The sequence below is a fragment of the Odocoileus virginianus genome, chromosome 5 (genome assembly GCF_023699985.2).
Source record: "Odocoileus virginianus isolate 20LAN1187 ecotype Illinois chromosome 5, Ovbor_1.2, whole genome shotgun sequence".
NCBI classification, from domain to species: domain Eukaryota; kingdom Metazoa; phylum Chordata; class Mammalia; order Artiodactyla; family Cervidae; genus Odocoileus; species Odocoileus virginianus.
In genome coordinates this window covers 85638890-85661289 of record NC_069678.1, presented here as the reverse complement: position 1 = coordinate 85661289, position 22400 = coordinate 85638890, and the positions used below count along the sequence as shown (strand labels likewise).

Here is a 22400-nt window from a genome sequence, read left to right as displayed (position 1 = left end):
TGCCCATCCAGCACAATCATACTGGGCATCCTTGAAGGTTTCCCAGCAGCTGAGAAGGGAGAGAAAGGGAGGCTACTTTCCCACTCCTGCCCTGCCCATGCGGGCCTGGCGTGTTAGCTGAGCATCTCCAGAGAGGCCAGGCCCCAGGAGCTCAGGGTCCTCAGGTGGGGGGCGGTGCCAGGGCCCTGCCTGCCGCTGACGGCGCCCTCTCCTGCAGAGAGCTGGCCCTCTTGTTTGAGCACGTGCAACGGGCCCGCAACGGGGGCCTACGGCCCCTGGAGGTACGGCGGGCGCCGGTACCCGACGGAGCGCCCTCCCGTTACCCGCCCGTTGCCACCTGCCACCGGCCGGGCAGCACCTCCTTCTGCCCTGGGGAAAGGTAGGGGCCCTCCGGGGCTGCCACCTCCTCTTGCTTCTCCTCCTCCTCTTCCATCCTCTGTCTCATCCTCTCTCGGACCTGTCTCCAGCCACTGTGTGAGTGTCTGGGCCTGTGCTGGGGACTCCCAGGCCTTGTCAGGAGGCCTGGGCAGTTGTCATCGGGTGGCCTGACAGGTTCAGACCGACGGTCTCTCTGGAAAGGCCAGAGTTGACTCAGCGTTTTGTCACCTGGACTCCAGGGGCCTGAGTGGGGGAGATGTCCACACCATCCTTTCCCATCACCTCCTCCATTCATTCCACTGTCCTCTTTCTTTCTCTGTTTCCACATCCCCCTCACTCTTCCATCCCTGCACCCCTATCCCTCCCGGGAAGCTGGAGAGAGGAGGAGGCCGCTGGCCACAGGTGCTTACGGCTCAGGTAATCGTGGGCCCCGTACCGGGGTGTGAGGGCCGGGGCCCCACCTCCCCAGCATGTTCCTCTAGAAGGGGTTTGACACTGAACTCGCCTCAGGAATGAGATGCCAGCTGGAAAGAGAGCTCTGTGACTAAGAACTGCTGAAGGGCCTATGTAAACTCAACCAGTGACTAACGCTCTTGTCTTGTGCAAGCCTCGTCCACAGCTTTGCTAATCCCAGAGCCTCCTCCTGGGATTCTCCCACAATGCCTTTCTTTCTTACGGAAGGACATTTTGCTGTCCTGACAATCTCTCTCCCCTTGACCTGCCTCTCCTGGAGCTTTTGCATCTTAAAAGAACAAAGAAAGAACAATGCTTACCCCCATATAAATGTTCATAAACAGTGGAATTTCAGGCATACTTGGATAAGGGAAGCCCACTAACTCACTGTATATGGGAAAGTGACTATTCCTACAGAGGTGTAGCTTTGAGGCCAAGGGTTCAATCCCCACCTGCCCCAGTCATCATCCCCTGTCCTCTGCCCATCGGTTTGTTTTATTTCATCTTTGCATATCACCCCTGAATCAGTCAGGTGGACATCTGGGCCTTGAGCCTCGGGTGTGATTCTGAGCCCCAGGCCCAGAACAAGGAAGGGGAAAAGAGGTGAACCACTCAAGGATCAGGAGGAGGAGCTGTCAGAAGGAGGAGGTGCTGTGAAAGCCTCTGCTGCATGGTGCTGTGTGTACTTGAGAAATTCATCAAGCCGCTCTGAGCCTCTGGGTTCTGGGCAGAAAATCAGCAATGTGAAGGCTGTTCAGGGGCTGATCTGGGTTTCTGAGCTGAAAAGGCCCAGGGAACAGGGAAGAGGGGGTTTTGGTGCAGAGACTGCGGGGAGCAGAATTCCTTTCCTGGTCTCAGCGAGGGCAGTTCTGGCCAGGGGCTGAATAGGAAGTGGGTAAAGAGGGAGACCCCTCTAGGTCTCTGGGAGGAGGGGAAGTGTGATTGGCCAGGCCAGGCTGGAGGTCCCTGGAAGAGGGTCCATGGTGTAGCCCATACATATTCTCTGTCACTATCTGAATGTCCCACAGTGTTATCCCTGCCCCGACCCAACCACAGCAGACAGGCAGAAGCTCAGAAGTCTTGGCATTTGAGCAACCCTGCCCACAGTCTGAGCCAGGGCTCTTTGCAGCTTCAGTTTGTTCTGGTTTTTCTTTGCCTGAGTAGGAAGGTACCGGGAATGGAGCTTATCCTGGACCCCAGAATCTGTAACACCCCCCACAGCCACTCTGGGTCTCTGAGCCCCCCAAGGCCTAGGAACAGATGACCACTGAGGGCTCAGCCATCACTGACTCCCAGCCTGTGTGTGTCTGCCCTGCAGTGGCTGTGTGGCTGGGGCTCACGGTGATGGTGGTGGAGTGTTCCTTATTCCCCAGACCCCAGGGGGCTGAACTGTGACTTCTAGGAGATTAGTGTGAGTGTGCTAAGTCACTTCAGTCATGTCCAACTCTCTGCGACCCCATGGACTCCACTAGGACTCCACTAGGAGCCCACTAGGCTCCTCTGTCCATGGGATTCTCCAGGCAAGAATACTGGAGTGGGTTGTGATGCCCGCCTCCAGGAGAATTTTCCTGACCTAGGGATCGAACCCACGTCTCTTATGTCTTCTCTATTGGCAGGTGGGTTCTTTACCACTAGCACCACTTGGGAAGCCCCCTAGGAGATCAGGCAGCAGACCACATGGCCAGATCCTTAATCTTGGCTGTCTGGGCCCTGTGGGCTGGGTGCCCAAGACATGACCACTCCCTAAACACACACACCCACACATCTGGTTGGCCACAGCCTTAGTGGTGCTTGTGGACTAACCCAGGCTGAGCATGTTCCCAGGACGACAAGGACTTCCTGAGAGGTGGCTGTGCCAGAGCCAGCACCTCTCTCTGTGGGTTTTGCGATGAGACGCTAAGACAGTGGTTTTCAGAGCATCGTCCCCAACTTCCTGTGTCAGCATCCCATGGGACATTTGTTCATCATGCAGAGATACCTGGACCTCTCCCCAAGCCGCGGAATGAGCATCTCTAGAGAAGAGGCACGGAATTCTGCATATTTAACATGCTGCCCATGAGATCCTTATGCAAACCTGGAGAACCTCTGCCTTCTAGGCATGTGGGCTAGAGGATGATTTGAGTTGGGGGGTCCTTCTCTCTCACCAGCCACAGGAGCCTGGCCCCATCCTGGCAGCTCCCCATGCTCTGCCCACCTGCCTCCTTCCCACTAACCTCTGTTGTGTCTTGTTCTCCACTTTCCAGCCAGATGTTTAGTAATAAACGGAGTTTCTTTCGGATCCACGCCAGCTGGAGACCGAGGTACCCCCTCGCCTGCTCCTCCTGTCCCCGCTCCTCCTTGCCCCACCCAGTTCTGGGGCTGGAGAGGGAGACAGGATGGGCCAAAGATAAGGTGCATGTGCCTGCTGCCTGCCGTCTGCCTTGGGGCCCTGATGAGCCCCTTGCCTTCCTGGGGATGCCTCTGCCAGGTCTGGGGACCTGAGCTTGGTCCCCAGTCTGTCAGGAGGGACACCAACAGGAGCCTTGGGGTGAGTTCTGGCTCTGCTGCTGATGCTGCCCCACCCCAGCCTCACGTGATCTTGGCCAGATTGCTTTCCTTCTTTGGACCTCAGTTTCCCATCTGTGGAATGGGCAGATTGAACTAGAGGCTCTCGGAGGGTCCTCCCCACTCTGACTTTTTCCAGGCCTTTAGCTTCCTGGCTCTGTACTGCCCACTGAGGTCCTAGCAGATCCCTGAAGGGGCTGGGGTTGGTGCCTCCTTCACCAACTCCAGAGCCCACTTCTTTAGCGGCCTCACCACTACATTCCTTGGTACCTGCCCTGTGCCAGGCCCTGCACTAGGAACACAGTGATGAATAAAACATGGTGCCTAGAGAGTTGCAAGGAGTAACTGCCATGCGGTGTGAACAACACAACTCAAGGAGCAAGCAGAGGGTGGCGAACACCAAGGGGAGGAGGTGAGAGAGCTCGGCTGTTGCAGCCTGTCGTGGAGGTCGGGAGCTTAAGCTGAAGCTGGGTCACGAAAGCCCCGTGAGAACCTCATTCTGTTGGCACTGCCTGGCAGCTGGGGCTTAAGAGTCCAGAGCATCCCAAACTGCCTTGGCAGCCTTGTGGATTGGGGTGGGGGTTTGGGGGCTGGACCGTGAGGAGGAGAAGGGTGACAGAGGTCCTCGTGGCTCGACCCAGAAGCAGAGTTTCTTAGAAATGTGGCTCCGTTCTGAATCTGGCTGGGGGCCTTGGGTGCAAGCCTTCTGTGCCTCCACTTCCTCAGATGTAAAATGAGGGTGATACGAGGATCTGTTTCCACTCAAACTGTGCCTGGCTCAGAGGAAGTGCTAGATAAATGTGCCTCACGCGATTTACTGTTATGGTATGTGCTTGGAAACCACTGCTGGAGGGAACATGCTGGAGGGTAAAGCCGAGGAAACTCTGGGTCAGCTGTCGCCCTTTGCAAGATTCCTTGGGCTCTGTGGGCGTGGTGGGCAGGACGGGCAAGGCCAGGGCTGTTTCCACAGTCTCGAAGAGAGAGGCTGTATTCAGCATCAGAACAGGTAGGCTGCCTCTGACCGTCTGCGAGCCTGGTGTTTGGCGGGCAGATGGAGTGCTTAAAGAAATCCCTGTGGAAGTGAGCACAGGGGGTTGGGTCCAGCCAAGCAGTCAGAAGGCAGCCTGTGCCCTGAGCTTGCCCTCTCTTACAGGGATGCCCCAGTTAAGCTCACACACCTGTCCCCCAGCCACCAACGATGCTGAAATCACTGGCACCACTGATGTTTTGGGCCAGAAAATTCCTTATTGTTGGAGGCTGTCCTATGCATTGTTCAGCATGATTAGCTGCATCCTTGGCCTCTACCTAGATGCTAGGAGCACCTCCCTCTCCGCCCCAGGGAGACAACCAAAAATGTCTCCAGCCAAATGTCCCCTAGTGAGCAAAATAGCCCCCAGCTGAGAATTACTGCCAGAGACCCTCTGCTGTTGGCTCCTCCCAGAGAAAGAACACAGCCTCTGAAATCACAGAAAACTGGGTTCCAGTCCTTGTTCCATGCGGAGGAGCTCTGTGACCTTGGAGGCTTAGGCACCCCCTTCCATATCGGTAAAACAGTGGTGGTAACTATGGAATCCGCCACCCCACGTGGCTGAGAGCCGAAAAGGCTCAGGCAGCCAGCCTGGACCTTGTGTGTTCTTCTGATGCCCACTGTGTGCCAGGTTTCTTTCCATTTTCTTTGAGCTTTTAGGCTCCAGAGAGGCTGACGTGAGCCATTTTCTGGGCCCTGCCCAAGGCACTGGAATCCAGGGCCACTTCTGGGAAAACAGTGCCTTCTCACACTGAAAAGGAGCCCAGGGTCTCTGGCTGGCTGGAAAGTTACAGAATCCCACAAATCAGGCTAGAAGCTCTTTCAACCATCACAGAATCAGAGCTGGAGAGAGACCTTTCAAGACCTCTAGGGCAAGTGCTCACATCCCTTCCTTCATGAGTCCTGCTGGGTGCAAGCTCAGCATGGCTTGCACACTTCTCATGACAGGGAGGTCAGCGCCTTCCCCCAGAACAGCGCTGGAGTGATGTGCCGGACACAGAGATCCAGACTTCTGGGCCCTTGGCTGACTGTCAGGGCCTTCTCTGCCCCTCTCCCTTCCTCTGCCCCTTGAAGAAGCAGAGGACAGAGGGGGTGGTCGCGTGGCCTGGGTCGGGTGGTGGGTGCTTGCCAGCATGAGAAGAGCCTGAAGGAACTGCTCTGCGGAGGAAAGTTTGGGAGAGCCAGCCTCAAACTTTGGTTGGAATCTTTGGTATGTGCTGAGGAAATCCTGGGCCAGCCAACAGCATGATGGATTGCGGGGGCCGCCCCATCCTTCCCTTCTGATATCCTCAGGGCCCGCATCCTTGTCCTGTTTCCTCTCCCCTCTGGGCAGAGGTCCCTACCCCTAAGGATGGCCCTACATACCTTCCCAGCTGCCTTCCTGATAGCATCTTCTGGGGTCTCCCTCACCTCAGCACCTTGCTCTATATACTCCATCCCCCATGCCCGGGCATGGAGGACCCCAGCCCCTACTCAGCTCTGAAACTAGAATCTGTCTCCTGCTCAACCCTTGATCTGAAAGTCTCCAAGACCCGGTGACACAGTGTCCTCCCCTGGTCCCTGCTCCTCGCCCACATCAGAATTCCTCTAAGACTGGAGGGTGTTCTCCTGAGCTGGGGCCCCGGACATTCGAGGTGCAAGGGCCCCAAACCTGTCTGAAGGGGGCCTTTCAAGCGGCAAACACAGCAGGGTGGTGGCGGTGATACCACCAGGAGCTGTCTGGATGGGGATGTTTGCATAGGTCCCATTCAAACAGAGATAACGCGGTCCTTGAAACTCTTGGACAGAGAGTTACTCTATCAGGCACTGGGTACGCTGGGCCAGTCCTGGGGCACCCAAGGCCTCCCCTCACCTGTCTTCTTCAAAGATTTGGAGGATAGGTGAGGAGTTTGGGTGTGAGAAGGGGAGTCTAAACGATACACAGATACATACACGTGTCTTCACATGTACACAGACGTGCAGGTGCTGTTGAACTGCAGGCGCAGGAGGCAGTGGGAGGTCATGTGGGCAGGATGTCCATCTGGGTGGACAGAGAAGAACAGGTTATAGACCTCCACTGGGTTGGGGGTGGGGCCCACAAGCCATGGCCTGGGCATTTATGTGGGCCCAGCAGCTAGACCCATAGGGCTAAGACCCTCAGCAGGCTAGTACACTGCACACCTCCAGGCTGTGATTTCATTCACACAGAAATCTGAATGATGGAGACCTTTGGAATTTTGCAGTGCACTGCGTATACAACTGTACCAGGTCCTGAAGCCCTGACCTGAACAGGTGGGGTCAGATAGCTCCAGTGGAGGACAAAGGAGGAAAATAGGTACACACACTGGCACCTGTGTGCATACAAGCACACACAGTACACACGTACACGCACACACCCTCAGCTCCACACAGCCGGCCCACAAGTACAGAGAGAAGCTGCGGGTCTAACTCAGTGTGCATGGCCAGGTGAGCCTCTCCATCCCTCAGCAGCTTGTCTGTCCCCAGAGGGGTCTCTTGCCTCCACCCCACCACCCCCGCCTGGGCCAGGCCCAGCTCCCGGTCCTCTGTCTGTCTCTGACTCCCTTCTTGGGTTGCTGTCACTCTTTCCACTCTGACATCTGTCTCCTGTGCACCCTTATCTGTCTGGGCAATGATGGGTGGGAGGTGGGGGTGGGGAGTGGAGTTGTTCAGACTGATCCAGGATCAGCTTCTCATAGGAGTCAGGGCCCCCCTTACCACACCCATGCCCCATCCTAGGACATCTCTGCTTGGAGGAGAGTCAGCCCCAGTAACTGCCCCCCAAGTCCCAAGTCAGCTGTGTCCCCACTCACACCTACCCCCAGCTGCAGCTAACTTGACTCTCTCCCTCGCCTGCCCTGCCCTGCCCTGCCAGCAGCCGGATGGGCATCAAAGACCGCATCCGCATGGGCAGCTCCCAGCGGCGGACAGGCCCCTCCAAGCAGCACCTGGCACCTCCGCCAATGCCCACTTCACCGAGTAGCGAGCAGGTGGGTGAGGCCAGCAGTCCCACCAAAGTGCAGAAGAGCTGGAGCTTCAACGACCGCACGCGCTTCCGGGCCTCTCTGAGACTCAAACCCCGCACCTCAGCTGAGGGTGAGCCCCTGCGGGTCTGGGGCCAGGACCGGCTGAGGATGGCAGGGCGGGTCTGGAGTCTGGGCTGGGGGTGGAAACACTTGGTTCTACCCCCAGCTTTGCAGCAGATTGACCATCTTTGGGCACCAGTCTTCTGGTCTGTAAAATGGGCATCATAATACTTGCTTTGCTGGGCTCCAGGCTGTTTGAGAATCAGAGGAGAATATAGAGGTGGCATTTGGTACTGGTTAAGAGCATAGGCTTTGCTGGATAGGAGGGGAGTTTGGGGGGAGAATGGATATAAGTATACATATGGCCGAGTTGTTCTGAACTATCACAACATTGTTAACTGGCTATGTTAAGTTGCTTCAGTCATGTCTGACTCTTTGTGACCCTATGGACTGTAGCCAGCCAGGCTCCTCTGTCCATAGGGTTCTCCAGGCAAGAATACTGGAGTGAGTTGCCATGCCCTCCTCTAGGGGATCTTCCCGACCCAGGGATTGAACCTGAATCTGTTAGGTCTCCTGCACTGGCAGGCGGTTCTTTACCATTAGTGCCACCTAGGAAAACTCCACTATTTAAAAAGAGAAAAAAGAGCACAGGCTTTGGAGCCAGGCTGCCTGTGTTTGGATCCTGTCTTTGTCATTTATCTTGGGCAGGTAACCTAATCTCCCTGGGCTTCATTTGCCACATCTATAAAATGGGGACAGTGATCATATCTACTTCATAGGGTTGTTGTGAGGATGATATGAGATTACCCACAGTGGGTGAACAGAAGAGCTCTGGAATACAGTAACTGCTCATCAAAAGCTAGCAGCCTTACAAACTCTGGGAGCAGCAGGAGGCCATCCGTGCTGAAGAGAGCCCTGACTGTGCACAGCCCCACTCTGGATTATCTTGTCTACTTCTCTTAGCAACAGTAGGGTCGTGTCTAGCCCCATTTTACAGATGGGGAGACTGAGCCCTCTCAGCAAGGAAGTGACAGAGCTGATATCCTTAAGCAGTCTGCCCAGCTCCGTAGCCCATGCTCCCCACCCTGCCCCTGTTTGCTGGCCCAGCCTGTGGATATGAGGCTGTGAATCTGGTGGGCTTGCATTTAGAGAGGTGGCTTTTTGGAGTTCCAGCTCTGTTCCTGACTTACACTGTGACCTGGGTAAGCTACTGCCCTCTTCTGTGCCTCGGTGTCTTCTTCTGAAAAACAGAGGATTGGACCAAATTCCCTGGAAGACTTCTCCCATGGACATGCTTCAGGCCCCTGGGTGGTGGTGGGGGGGCGGGGGTGTAGAGGGGGGTGGACAAGGATGGAGGTTAGGGACAGGAACTTTGGGGGGGGGGACCCAGCGGTGCTGCCTCTGTCTGTGCTGTATCCCCCAGCATGCTGCTGGCTGACCACTCTCACAGCCCTTTCCTGGAAAGTTACAGAACTCCACAAACCAGGTGGGGGCTTCTGGGACCTGGGGCCTGGTTGGTGCCCAAGGCCTCCTCTTTCCTGCCAAGAAACTGCCTGACCTCCCCACCCTTTGGCCCCAGTGGGGCCAGGACAGCATCTTCTGTGTGTGCAGTGCCGGACACCAGCCTTGGAGAAGCCATTTCTCTCATGCAGGGAGGAGAACGACTTGCTTTAGAGGCAGCCTCCATAGCAGAGCTGGGGGTGGGAGCCCGCCCCTGGATTCCCTCTTGGCTGAAGGATAAGGCTGATGTGCAATAATGCGCAGACGCCTCAAGCCCCGTGTCACTGTCCTGAATGGTGGGGCTGGTGGGATTTCCTCCAGGGCTGTGTGCAACTTGCCCCAGGCCAGACCAGATGTGCCTTACCGGCCACCAGCAGATATGTACACAGGGGAGATGGGTCTGCAGCAAACTGAGGTGTTCCCCCTGGGTAAGGCAGCCAGGGGGCAAGAACCTGGTCTGCTTGTGCCCCCAGGAAGGCTCTGGGCCCTTTCTAGAGCTCTGGGTGGTGGTAGGGGTTGCAAGCACTCCCTTCTGCCACCACCACCTGGGCCCCCTGCTCCTGACTTTTCAGAGGGCCCCTCGGAGGAAGTGGCGGAGGAGAAGAGCTACCAGTGCGAACTCACTGTGGATGACGTCATGCCCGCTGTGAAGACGGTCATCCGCTCTGTCAGGTGAGACTGAAGCAGGAGGTGGGCCACCCACTGCTGCTCCCCATCTGGGGTCTGCCCTTGTGGCCAAGCCTGGCTTAGCTCCTGGCACACCAGCTGCTGCCTGCCTGGCACCCTCGACGATACTGGCTGGCGGGGTCCCTGGAGAGTGGGTGGGGTGGGGAGGTGGCATATGCTCCTGGCTGGGTTGGTGCAGACTCATCACATCTGGAGGGCTGGCCAGGTGGGGCGGTGGGCATGGCTGCCCATCACAGTCTCTCTACTCACACTGCAGTCTTCTCCCTGCTTCTCTCCCTTACCTCTCTCTCCCTGTGTGTCGTGCCCTCTTCTCTTTATTTCTCTCTCTGTAGCTGTGTATCAGCATCTGCCTGGCTCTCCCTGGGTCTCTGTCTTATGGGCAGTTTCACCCCATCTCTGTGTCTAAATCTCATCCCCCTCTTGCCTCCGTGACTCAAAGTTATGCAGTCTTCCCTCGGGAGTCTTGACCTCAGCCTGTCTGTTTCCCCCAGGATTTCCTCTAGAGCCATACTGTTCAAACCACAGGTCACAACAGTTTGTAATCAACTTAGTGAAATCAATTTAGTGGTTAGCATTAAAAAAAGAAAAAAGAAAGTATCAGAGTGCATTCTTCCCAGTAAGAATAAATGTTTATGAAACTGCTATTTCAGTTATGTGTGTGTGTGTATACTAGTTTCTGTAAACTATTTCTTATTGTAGTTCTTGGTCAAAAAGTTTGAAGGCCCCTGTCCTCCTGGCTTCACTGGCTGTCTCCCTTAACAGTTCAGCAGGGACCAGAGTCCCTGAGCTCTTTAGCCATGTAGCCATGGATCTGGCCCCCAAACTCCTTGGAATGGAGTTCCAGCCTAATCTCTGTGTCCATCCTGTAGCTTCAGTGTCACCCCTAGGCCTTCCAGACTCACCCCCCTCTCTTCCCTGGCTGATTCACCTGTCTGCAAGCCTCTTTCCTTGTGTTTCTTTTAAATCAGAGTCATCTGGACACCGCCTCTCCCCACCACTCCTTTATGCATCCTGTCTCTCCCCTCCAAGGGACCAGCTTCTGGAACATAGCACCCAAGCTTCCCCCTGGCCAAAGTCAGCTCTCCTTGGCCCCTCTCACCCAGCACGCCCCAGTCCTGCTCCTCCTCCCATGACCCCATGTCAGGTAGTGGCACCATCCTCCACCCTGTGCCCCAAGCCATGGGAGTCATCCCGGACTCAGACTCAGAAGCCTTTCAGGCCCCTCTCCCATACTGCTCACAGCTGTTCTGTGTCTCCACCCCACTGCACCAGCTCCGCCCACCCCAAGCCCCAGCTCAGGCTCGTCCCCTGGAGTGGGTCTTCCTGCCTGGGACTCTGCCTCTCGAGGACATCCTCTGCCCACACAGCTGGACAGAGGACGGCCGTGCTAAAGCAGAGTAAACCACACGGCCCCTTCCCCACCCCCCCCCAGCTTCCCATTGCCCCATCTGCCAGGGATGCTAGGATCTTCAGAATAACCCCTCACCCTTCCTCTCATTGATTAACCCCTTTCCTTCACATCCTGTTCTGGCTACCTTGGACTGACTCTCACTCACACACCTCCATGCCTGTTTGTGTCCCCAAAGCCTCCCTTCATGCCCCTCCTCTTGCCCTGGGACTGGAGGGTATCGCTTCTCAAGACGTCTCCTGACCTCCCCAGCCAAGCTCTCCCTTCTCATAGTCCCCAGTCCTCTTTCTCCACTCCTTGACATAGCCCACATCACCCCATAATTGTCTGTGTCCTCTTCGTCTCCCGCTCCAGACCAGTGCTCCCGAGGTTGTATCTGATGCCATTTGGGGTGTCCAGGGTCCAGCACGGGAGTGCTAACAGGCATGTGCAAAAGTGTCTTCCCCTAAGCTGTCCTTAGCAGCAGTGTTCACACCCAGCAGAGAGAAACCAGGCCCAGTCCAGGCGCTCCCAGTGACTGCATATTAAAGAAGACCAAACAAACTCAGGAGGCTGGGGCAGGGGCGTGGAGGGGAGGGAGGGAGGTGGAGACCCAGCTGTGGCTGTCTGCGGTGGCCCAGGCAGGAGGTGGCCTCACGCCAGACAAGGTAGCAAAGGACAGAGAGGGGCTGGAAAAGAATGTCTGTCCTCTGAGACTCCCGACCCCCCCAGGATCCTGAAGTTCCTGGTAGCCAAAAGGAAATTCAAAGAGACGCTGCGACCATACGACGTGAAGGACGTCATTGAACAGTACTCGGCAGGGCACCTGGACATGCTGGGCCGGATCAAGAGTCTGCAGGCTCGGTGGGTGCCCCGGGCCGGGGACGGGGGAGCGGGGCAGGACGGCCGTGGCACCAGTTCCGCCGGAGGCCCACTGGAGCCCTCTATGGGGTGCCCGAATGCAGCCCTGAGCGCTCCCTAGGGGCCGCGGCGGGAGCTGGTGTTTCTTGCTTGCAGCGCGTTGGAGCGGGAGCCTGCTACCGCATCTGTTATTGAACCTGAAAGGGAAAGTGTTAGTCGCTCAGTTGTATCCGACTCTTTGCGACCCCATGGACTGTAGCCGTCAGGCTCCTCTGTCCATGGCATTTCCCAGGCAAGAACGCTGGAGTGGGTTGCCATTTCTTTCCCCAGGGGATCTTCCCCACCTAGGGAACCTGGGTCTCCTGCGTTGCAGGCAGACTCTTCACCATCTGAGCCACCAGGGAAGCCTTACTGAACCTGAAGAGAACCCTATTGACCTGCTCACTTCAAGGACGTCTTTAGATGACTGCTTTCTCAGTTCTAAAATAATAGGCTTAAAATTATCAGTGACCGACACCCAACCCCCCCACCAGCCCCCAGCATCTCATAATAGAACAGGCAAATTGTCCTCAGTGCTGCTCACCTCTTGCCTCTGGAATCCTCCAACTCCTTTTCTCTCCACCCAGCGTGTAGGAAGATTCTCACACCAAGAACCAAATCACCTACACCTTGCACTTTTCCTCTTGTGGCCTGCATTTTCACTGCCCATTCATTTGTTCTCTTAAGAAACAGTCACTGGGCATTTATTTGTTACTTGCCAGACAGTGGGGATATGATGGGAAACAAATGGCCTCTGCTTCATGGAGCTCTCATTCCAGTGGAAGGAGAATAGATGATAGTAAGTGAAACCAGAACTTGTCAGATGATGATAAAGGCTAAGAAGAAAAATAAGGTTAAAGTGTTTAGATTTGTGATTTTTAAACAGGCAAGAAGGTGACATTTAAGAAAAAAAATTGAAGGTGAGGCAAATAGCCCCATGATTGTGGTTTGTTTAAATAGTTTCCAGAGGGAACAGCAAGTGCAAAAGTTTGGAGATGGGCAGGTGTCTGGGGTGATGTTTTAGGAACAGTAAGCAGCCCAGTGTGCCTGTCCTGGCATGAGGGAAGCAGGAGATGAGGTTAGAAGGCTAATAGCACTTAGACTATATAAAGTTCTGGGGGACACTGCAAAGATGTTGGCGTTCATCCAGAGTAAGATGCAAGTGTTGGAGGGTTTTAAACAAAGGACAGATGCGATCTGAGGTACGTTTTAAAAGGATCATCCTAGGTGCTGTGTTGAGAATGGCCTATAGGGGGCTAGGATGAAAACAGAGAGACCAGTGAGGGGGCTAATTTAGATGTCCAGGTAAGAGATGATGGCGGTGTGGACCAGGTGGCAGCAATTAAGGCGAGGTGAAATGGTCAGCTTGTAGATATGTTCTGAAAGTAGAACTGACAGCATTTTCAGATAGGGTGTAAGAGGAAAAAGAGAGAGAGAGAATCAAGGATAAAGCTGAAGTTTTTGGCTTGAGCAAGAGGAAAAAGTTGCTGTTTATTGACATGGGGGAAGTCAATGAGTGGAACAAGTTTCGATCAGGAAAGTTGGGACATGCTGGGTTTGTGATGCCCATCAGACAGCTAAATGGAGTGTGGATCTGGCAGGAGTGTGGAGTTCGGAGGAGAGGTATGGGCTGGAGATATAGATTTGGTGTCAGCCGTGTATAGAGGAATGGAAAATCTGGAACTGAAGACAGCATTTAGTGAGTGAGAATAAATAGAAGAAAAAAAACGAAGTCCTAGGAGTGAGCTCTGGGTCCTGCAGTGTTAAGAGATTGTGGAGATAAAGGAGGAACCAGCAAAGGAGACTGAGAAGGAGAGGTGAGTGAGGTAGGAGAACTGGGTGAAAGTGATGTTTGGGAATCCAAATGAAGAGTGTGCAGAAAGAAGGGATGATCAGATGTGCCAGGTGCTGCTAACAGGTCAGGCATAGTGAGGGCTGAGAACTGAATTTAGGAGGTCTTTTGGTGTCTTGACAACTGTAGTTTCGGTGAAATGGTGGGAATGAAAGCCTGATTAGAGAGGTTTTAGAGAGTCAGGAAAGAGAAATTGAAGCTAGAGGGTAGGGATAACACTTTCAAGTATGTCACTGTAAAGGGGAGCAGAAAGGTAAGGTGGACGAGCTTCAGCCTCGTCCCCCTTATAAGTCACATCCCCACTTGTGTCTCTCCCTCTTCCCAGTCCATTCCTACCCAGCTCCCATCAGGCAGCTGTTTTACCTGTCATGCTTGTGGGTGGTGGTTCGGCTCTGGTCAAAGCAGCGACCGGGCACCTCCATTAAACTTGGTCTCTCCATTAGGAACAGCAAACTGGCCCCCTCTCTCAGATGGCCTGCTCCCACCCAGGCGAATGTCTCCCCTTTCAGAAGGCGAGCTCGAATTCTTGTAGGAAAGCGGGGTGGCCAGTGTCTGGGTCCTTTGACAGTTCCCTTTCCCCACAGGGTGGACCAGATTGTCGGCCGGGGCCCCGGGGACCGGAAAGCCCGGGAGAAGGGTGACAAAGGGCCCTCCGATACGGAGGCGGTGGATGAAATCAGTATAATGGGACGTGTGGTCAAGGTGGAGAAGCAGGTGAGTGTGGGATGGAGTTTCACTGGTGTGGGGGAGATAGCTGATGACCGAGAAGCTCTGGAAGGCCCCCGGGTTAGGCCCAAGGGGAGGGTCCGCTTCTCAGAGCTTTAGCCCAGAGCACCCGAGCTGCAGGCCCGAGCCGGGCCCACGCAGCCGCTGCGAGGTGGACCCGGCCCCACAGATAAGCCCCGTCTCCAAGAAAGCCCGCCCACCCCTGCTAAACGACCCCGATAAACCAACCTTCTCCGGCCAAGCCCCGCCCTAGGCTGCTAGCATCTCAGATAAGCCCAAGTCCCATCTACTTCATTTAACCCTGCCTCACTTGTCTCTCTTGATCATCTGGACTATCCCAACCCGTCACAACTAAATTTCATTGCCGGGGGGTGGGTGGGTGGGAATAAACCCCAGGTTCCCAGCTTCGTTCCGCCCTCCGGCCGAGCTCCGCCTTTCCTGTCGCACCTCCTCTCGGAGGAGCCTCGCCTCCCAGATGCGACCCTCCCCCGGGAAAGCCCCGCCCCCGGCCGCGTCCCGCCCCCAAGTCCCGGCCAGGCCCCGCCTCCAGCCGCGCCCCGCCCCCAGGTGCAGTCCATCGAGCACAAGCTGGACCTGTTGCTGGGCTTTTACTCGCGCTGCCTGCGCTCTGGCACCTCGGCCAGCCTGGGCACCGTGCAAGTGCCGCTCTTCGACCCCGACATCACCTCCGACTACCACAGCCCTGTGGACCACGAGGACATCTCCGTCTCCGCACAGACGCTCAGCATCTCCCGCTCGGTCAGCACCAACATGGACTGAGGGTCTTCTCGGGGGCGGGGCAGCACACGGCCAGCCCCTCGGCCTGGCGCTCGGACCCGCCCTCTGAGGCCTCCGGACTCCTCTCTTACTTGAACTCACTCCCTCGTGGGGAGAGAGGCCACATGCAGTATTGAGCTGCCTGGGTGGGCGAGATACCCGACGTGGGTGCCAGCGACCCGCCCCACCTCAGGAGCGTGAGATGCCAGGCCGCACGGAGGGCAGCGGCGGCGGCTGCCCTGCGGCCTCTGGGCCCCCCAGTGCCCTGCCCATTCCATCAAGGCCCGACAGGGCCTGCCTGGCAGAGGCACTGCCCCTGGAGTGGGAGCAGGGCGCCGGGGCCCTGACCCAGCTTCCAGCTATGCAAGGCGAGGCCTTTGGCCCGCCCTCCGGACAGAGCAGGGAAGCCTTCCCGCCAAGACCCCGCTCCACTTGGGGGTGGGCCCACGGTGCCCACACAGGTACCCATAAGCACAGGAGCCTGCCGCCAGGCAGGTGGGCACCATATATGCAAACTACGTTAAATATGCAACTTTGGGGACCCCCATGGGGTCCCTCTGCCCCTCCCGCCCTGGGAGATGGGCCCCCAGCTGTAGCTGGTCTCAGGCTGCTTGGCTGTGACCTCCATCCCTGATCTTTGGCTTATCAACCCCTCCTCTCCCCTCCCAGCATGGGGCCTGTTTCTCCCTTGCCTCCCCAAGGCAGCGCCTGGGCCTTTCTTCCCATCTGCAGGTGTCCACTCCCAGGGGCTCCCTCTTCCTGCCAATGTTCACTCCCATTTGGCCCTAGACACCTCTGACAGCATAACTGTCTGTGTTCTGCCCCCGAATCTCCTAGACAGTGCTCCCACGGTCACACAAACATGTCCCTACAGTTTCCTCAGACATGCAGGTAGCCTCTCAACACTCACATTGACAATTACCTACACTTGGAGACATCAGCACAGAGCCACTCAGCATTTGCTGGGTCTCTGCAGCTGAGGCCAGTGGCCTGGTCTTGCAGGGTGATGTCCACTCCTACCAACCCCACCCAGGTAGGAGAGGGAGCTCTCACGTGACCACAGGTCTCTCCAGGCCCCACCCCAGAGCTTTACCAGCTCCCCTTTCTCAAGAAGATTTACTCCTCACAGGTCCAGGAGCCCTAACTGCTGCCTCTGCCTGCCCCTAAGGGCCCTCCTTGGTATCCCCACAGCATGACTCAAGGCTAGGCCTCTTGGGGTCTGGACAGCCCTGGAAAGCCCCCAGGCCCTTCCCCGGGGTGGTTATCAGGGCCGCTTCTATCTAGGCTTGCCCTGCTCCTAGTCGCTCTAACTCCCAGAGAGGAGAATAATACGTCAAGCAAGTACCATTCACCAGGCACTATCTGCACATATGGCGCTCACGCACACTGTTTCCCCTCCTTCCTTACCCCCTCTTCACTTCAGTTGGCAGCCCCCTTACCGCATAAGCCCCCATCCACTTCAGGCCCCCAGCACCTCTTTGGTATCCCTACCGCTTTGTCCCTCTTCTGCAAAGCCAATGCAGGTGGCAGGAGGGTGGTGGGGAGTGGAATGGTGACCCTCTGTGGAGCACCAGGGAATAAGGGGCTCAGGCCCAGCTGCCTGCATCTCATGACTGGGGACCTGCATGCACCAGCGCCAGGGCTGGGGTTGGACCTTGTTCAGCCCCATGGTGCCCAGCCCCTGCCCCCACATGCCCTCTGCATGTGACCATCATGCCCTGGATGGAGCCTGTCCTGGCTCACCTCACCGCACTACACTATCCCCAGAGAGCCACACCTCCGCCCCCTGAGAGAGCTGTGGAGAGGGGCAGGAGGCTGGGATCGCCCCATGACCAAAGGAGACTTGGGAAGAAGCCCTCCTTCCTTCCATGATCGAGGTTCCCCACCAACCCGGTTCTCGGATATGCAAGTACCTCACTTTGTTAACTTATTAACTTATTGATTTCATTAAAGTTTTCAGTAGGAGCTGGTTGGTCTTGGCTGTTCAGTGTCTGTGAAGTGTGACACCTGGTCTGGGGCTGGGGGTGAGGAGATTCGGATTAGTCAGGACTCTTGGGTGTAAGCAACAGAAATGCAACCTGAAATGTTTTAAGCAAAAATAAAGAAAGTTTATTGGCCTAGATAACTAAAAAGTCCAGGAAATAGATTTGGCCTCATGTGAAGCTAGATCTGGGTGCTTAGTGTTGGGGAGCTGTCCTCTGTCTCGGCCCTCCTCTTAGGCAGGCTGCCCTCTCAAGATGACCCCTGGTACTTCCAAATTAACTTTCTTTTGGTTCAGTGCCCCAGTGAAAAATGAGTGCCACTTTCCTAATAGTTTGTATCAGTCAAGGTCCAGTCGGGAAAACAGAAATTACGCTAGTTTTTTCAACACAGGGAATTTACTATAGGGAATGGGTTACACTGATCTAGGCAGACTGGAAGAACAAACAGAACACCAGGATAACCTAAAGAAAGCCACTGCAGGAAGCAAGTCCCACTCCTGAGACTGCAGGAGTGCAGGGAAGAGGCTGAGGCTAGCAGAACCTATTGACTTGATTGGGGGAGCCCTATAATGCTAGAACTCAGAGGCCTGGAGAGCGGGTGCTGTCTGGCTGGTGCTAGTACTTCCAGGGGGACACAGTGAAGCTTGTCTGGGTGTGCAGAAAAGTAGCTGAGGGCTGGGGGCAGCTGTGGCTGCCAGGCTGTTTTAAATAAGGTTAGGAGGAAGAGAAGGCAAAGGAAGAAGGGAAATCTCCACTTCTGCCTCCAGTGTTTCCCAAGTGCCCCTAGTTATCAAAGCTAGCTGACAAAGCTGATGTGGTTTGCAGAGTCCCAGCTCCAGTTTCACAGAGCAGAGTGCAGAAGGCTGCATCTGGAATGAAAAAGCAATAGCTTCATAACTGGCACGGCCCAACCCTTTGGACACTCGGTATCCATACATGTCCATCCACACATGTTTGAACCTCCATCTGGCAACAGTAGCTTCCACCTCATAAGATGAAACTATCCTGCATACAAATGAAGATGCTAACTCACTCTCTGGAAATGATAAACACAAGAAATTCCACCATCCAATAGATGTATCCAGCTCCAGGACTTAGTCACCGAATCCATATTTGGGTGATGTTAATTACTCCAATTCAGTCACAATCACACCTGCAATTAAAGAGTATACTGTAAAGCCAGCAATTGCCTACAAACTTTAAATAAAATCCTAAGGGACAAGAAGAAGGGAGGGAGAAAAACACTTAATATCACACACACACACACACACACACACACACGCCCCTTGATGCAATAGAACCCCTTCTGGTAGCTGGTCACAGTGCCATAGCTGATACATAGATACGTTAAATCGAGTGTTTCTCTTTATCTGTTATATATACTTCACTACTTGAGTAAATATATTCTTTCTTTCACTCTCCTTTTATGTTCCCTTTGTCCTTGATGAGGATCTCAGCCAGGTGGAATTTGTTACATGGTGGAATGATCCCAGAGAATCATTCTTAAAGGGTCTGTAGCTTCAGTGGTCCTGCACAGTTTTGGATGCCATAGCTTTTTGTTAACTTTTGTGCAAGGGACCCCTGAGAACTCCCTGGTCCCAGACATAGTCTTCCTTGCCCTTGCTGTGTAGTGACACCCCAATTTCCCCTTGGCAATGAGGACCAGTCAGGCAGCCAGCATGTTGACTCTTTCTTTGCCTGTTATTTGAGTGGCATGAGAAGCCCAATATGGCCAATTAGAAGTTCCAACTTCCAATTCAATGAAAATTGTGTTGCTTCCCTTCCCTTGGGAACTGAGACCTCCAAACTAACAGAGGCCAATGTTGGGGGGACATGAAGCAAAGTTTGCATGAGTGGGTATATTAGCCTGAATAATGCCCACCCAGAGATATCAGGTCCTAATCTCTGGAATGTGTAAAATGTTACCTTATAAGGGAAGAAGGATTTTTGCAGATGTGATTAAGTTAATGATCTTGACATGGGGAGATTATCCTGGATTATCCAGGGGCCCTAAATCCAATTGCCAGTGTCCTTTCAAGAAAGAGGCAGACGGAGATCTCACACACACAGGAGACAGAAGTAGAGACTGGGGTAATGTGGCCTCAGCAGAGGAATGCCAGGGGTTACCAAAAGCTGGAAGAGTCAAGGAATGGATTCTTCCCCATAATCTTGGAGGGGTATAGCCCTGCTTATACCTTGATTTAGGTTCAGTGAGGCTGATGTTGAACTTCTGGCCTTCAGAACTGTGAAGGAGTAAGTTCTGTTGTCTGAGGTCACCAAGTTCATAGTAACTTGTTATGGCAACTACAGGGCTTCCCTGCTGGCTCAGATGGTGAAGAATCTGCCTGCAATGCAGGAGACCAGGGTTCGATCCCTGGGTTGGGAAGATCCCCTGGTGAAGGGAATGGCAACTCACTCCAGTATTCTTGCCTGGAAAATTCCATGGACAGAGGAGCCTGACAGGCTACAGTCCATGGGGTCGCAAAGAGTCAGACACAACTGAGTGACCAACACTTTCACTGTGACAACTATGGAAAATTAATACTGAGGGTTGTTTTGTGTAACTGTGAGAGACAGCCCTCTCAACTTCCTTTGATTCCTGGAGCCTTACATGCTGGCTGGGTCAGTGAGGATGAGCCACTGCCCTCTCCATCAGAGAAAGCATCCAGTAGAATTAACCTGTCACCAGGTGACTTGATGAATCCATGCAAAATGGTGATATTTTGGGGAGACAGCATCTGTTCCTGCCGATGTTTGGTTGGACAGACAGTGTGACATTAGCCAGACCGACCTTGGTGAGGCAAGCCCATATCATTGAACCCATAAGCAGTCTTCGTTCTTGCTGCCATGACCACCTAAGTTATACAAGGGTATGTCGAGCAAGCACTGGAGGGTCTCCAGAGTAAGACTGACTGCCAGCCATGGGATGTGCTGTCTTAGCCATTATATTATCTACAGTCTCCTTACCATGGATGCTCTTTGGTGAGACTTTTCCTTGGTATAGAAATACATTCACACCCTCTACCCATTTCTGAAGGTCTGTCTAAATACCCCTTCCTGAGTCTTCCTTGTCTGCAATCCACCAATTCCGTGCTGAGTCCCTGACCATCAAGCCAAACCTCGAGCCACTGTCTAGAAACCAGTGTATATCCACACTTCTTTTTTTTTAAATTGAAGTGTAGTTGATTTACAATGTTGTATTAATTTCTGCTATATAGCAAAGTGATTCATATACATATATTCTTTTCCATTATGGTTTATCTCAGAATATTGACTGTAGTTCTCTGTGCTATATAATAGGACTTTGTTGTTTATCCACCTTGTATATAAAATAGTTTTCATCTGCTAATTTCAAACTCTTAATCCATTACTGCCCCTTTCCCTCCCACTTGGCAGCCACAAGACTGTTCTCCATGTCTGTAAGTCTGTTTCTGTTTTGCAGATAAATCTATTTGTGTCATATTTTAGATTCCACATCTAATTGAATGGTATTTGTCTTTCTCTTTCTGACTTCTTCGCTTGGTATGGTAATCTCTAGATCCCACCGTGTAGCTGCAAATGGCATTAATTCATTCTTTTTATGGCTGAGTAATATTCCATTGCATATATATATACCACGTCTTCTTTATGCATTTATCTGTTGGTGGACATTTAGGTTGTCTTGGCTATTGTGATTAGTGCTGCTATGAACATAGGGGTGCATGTATCTTTTTGAATTATATCCATATGCCTGGATATATGCCCCAGAGTGGTATTGTTGGTAGATTCATACTTCTTGTCATCTCTCAATCCAGGCTAAGTGGGCAACCCAGTGTACTAGAGGGTGAGTAGAGTTTAACCAGGCATGGGAATGGGGATGGTGAATGTCCCAGCTAGAGACCATAGCATGTGTAACGGCCCAGTGGCACCAAAAAGAGTGATCCATGAATGGGGGAGAAAAAGATCCCTGGTTGGGCCCAGAGAGAAAAGGGAGACAGTGGCACAGGATATCACTTCAGGATGAGGCAGGGGTCAAGGTTTATAGGATCCACAAGTCATTTCCAAGAGATAGGACTTAACCTTGAGGGCAGTGGGGAGTCAGTCAAAGATTCTGACCAGAGATCAAACCAGGATAGACTTTCATTTTAGACAGTTTTCTTCCCAGGATGGAAGATGGATCTGAGGGAGCCAGCCTGGCTGCAGGGAGACCAGTTAGGAGACTGCTGCGGTAACCTGAGCAGGAGATGCTGGTAACCTGGACGAGTCCCATGGAATTTCACTAACTGAACAAATGTATCTAAAGCACCTGCTGTATTTCAGAGGCTGGCTCAGCACAATGAGCAGGATAATGAGACACAGGAGACCCAGCTAGGGCCCTGAGGTCATCCAGCCCCTGGAGGGAACAGGTGTACAACCATCCAGTGCACACACCACTCTTCTAAGTTTGCCTGGCTCAGCAAGGAGGGTTTGCAGGTGGCTCCGGGAGTGCCCAAACTGTCATCAAATATGGCCTTGAGGGCAGGTGGTTTTAGCTTGATGTGTCATTTATCTGGGCTCCCCAGGTGCCGCTAGTGGTAAACAGTCTGCCTGCCAATGCAGTAGACAAGAGACTCGGGTTCAGTCCCTGGGTGAGAAAGATCCCCTGGAGGAAGGCATGGCAATTCACTCCAGTATTCTTGCCTGGAGAATCCCATGGACAGAGGAGCCTGGTGGGCTACAGTCCATAGGGTCACACAGAGTCAGACACAACTGAAGCAACTTAGCATGCACGTCACTTATCTATTACTAGGTAACAACTCAGCCTATACCTCAGTAGCTCAAAACAGCAATTTTATTTTGTCTTGATGCTGTGGATCAGCAATCTGAGCTGGTCTCAAATTCTAAGCAGTTCTGTTCGCCTCGCCTGGGATCGTTAATGCGATTGCAATCACCCAGCCTCTTGACGGGGGTGGTTGTTCTAAGATGACCTCATTCATGTGTCTGGGGTTGGGTGCTGACTGTCTGTGTCCAGGCTGGCCCACAGGCAGGACGGCTTATCTCTGCTCCGTGGGGCTTCTCATCCTCCACTAGGTTAGACTGGGCTTTTTCACATGATGAGAGGACAAAAGCAGAAATTAAACAGCCCCTGGAGACTCCGGCTCAGAAATTGTACCGAGCAGCCTGGGAGTGCCACGCTGCAAGGGCT

The 22400-nt window shown here is 53.9% G+C and overlaps 1 protein-coding gene across 1 annotated transcript in view; it reads left to right on the top strand.

Moving 5' to 3' along the window:
• The window catches only part of KCNQ4 (potassium voltage-gated channel subfamily Q member 4), a 56944-nt gene extending 39725 nt beyond the window's left edge, over positions 1–17219 (top strand). The window contains exons 9-14 of the mRNA XM_020914750.2: positions 218–379; positions 7275–7495; positions 9498–9597; positions 11732–11863; positions 14336–14465; positions 15045–17219. Coding sequence (XP_020770409.1) covers positions 218–379; positions 7275–7495; positions 9498–9597; positions 11732–11863; positions 14336–14465; positions 15045–15257 — 958 coding nt within the window. The 3' untranslated portion in view covers positions 15258–17219. The remainder of the gene's footprint in view (positions 1–217; positions 380–7274; positions 7496–9497; positions 9598–11731; positions 11864–14335; positions 14466–15044) is intronic.
• Positions 17220–22400: the final 5181 nt, after the last annotated feature.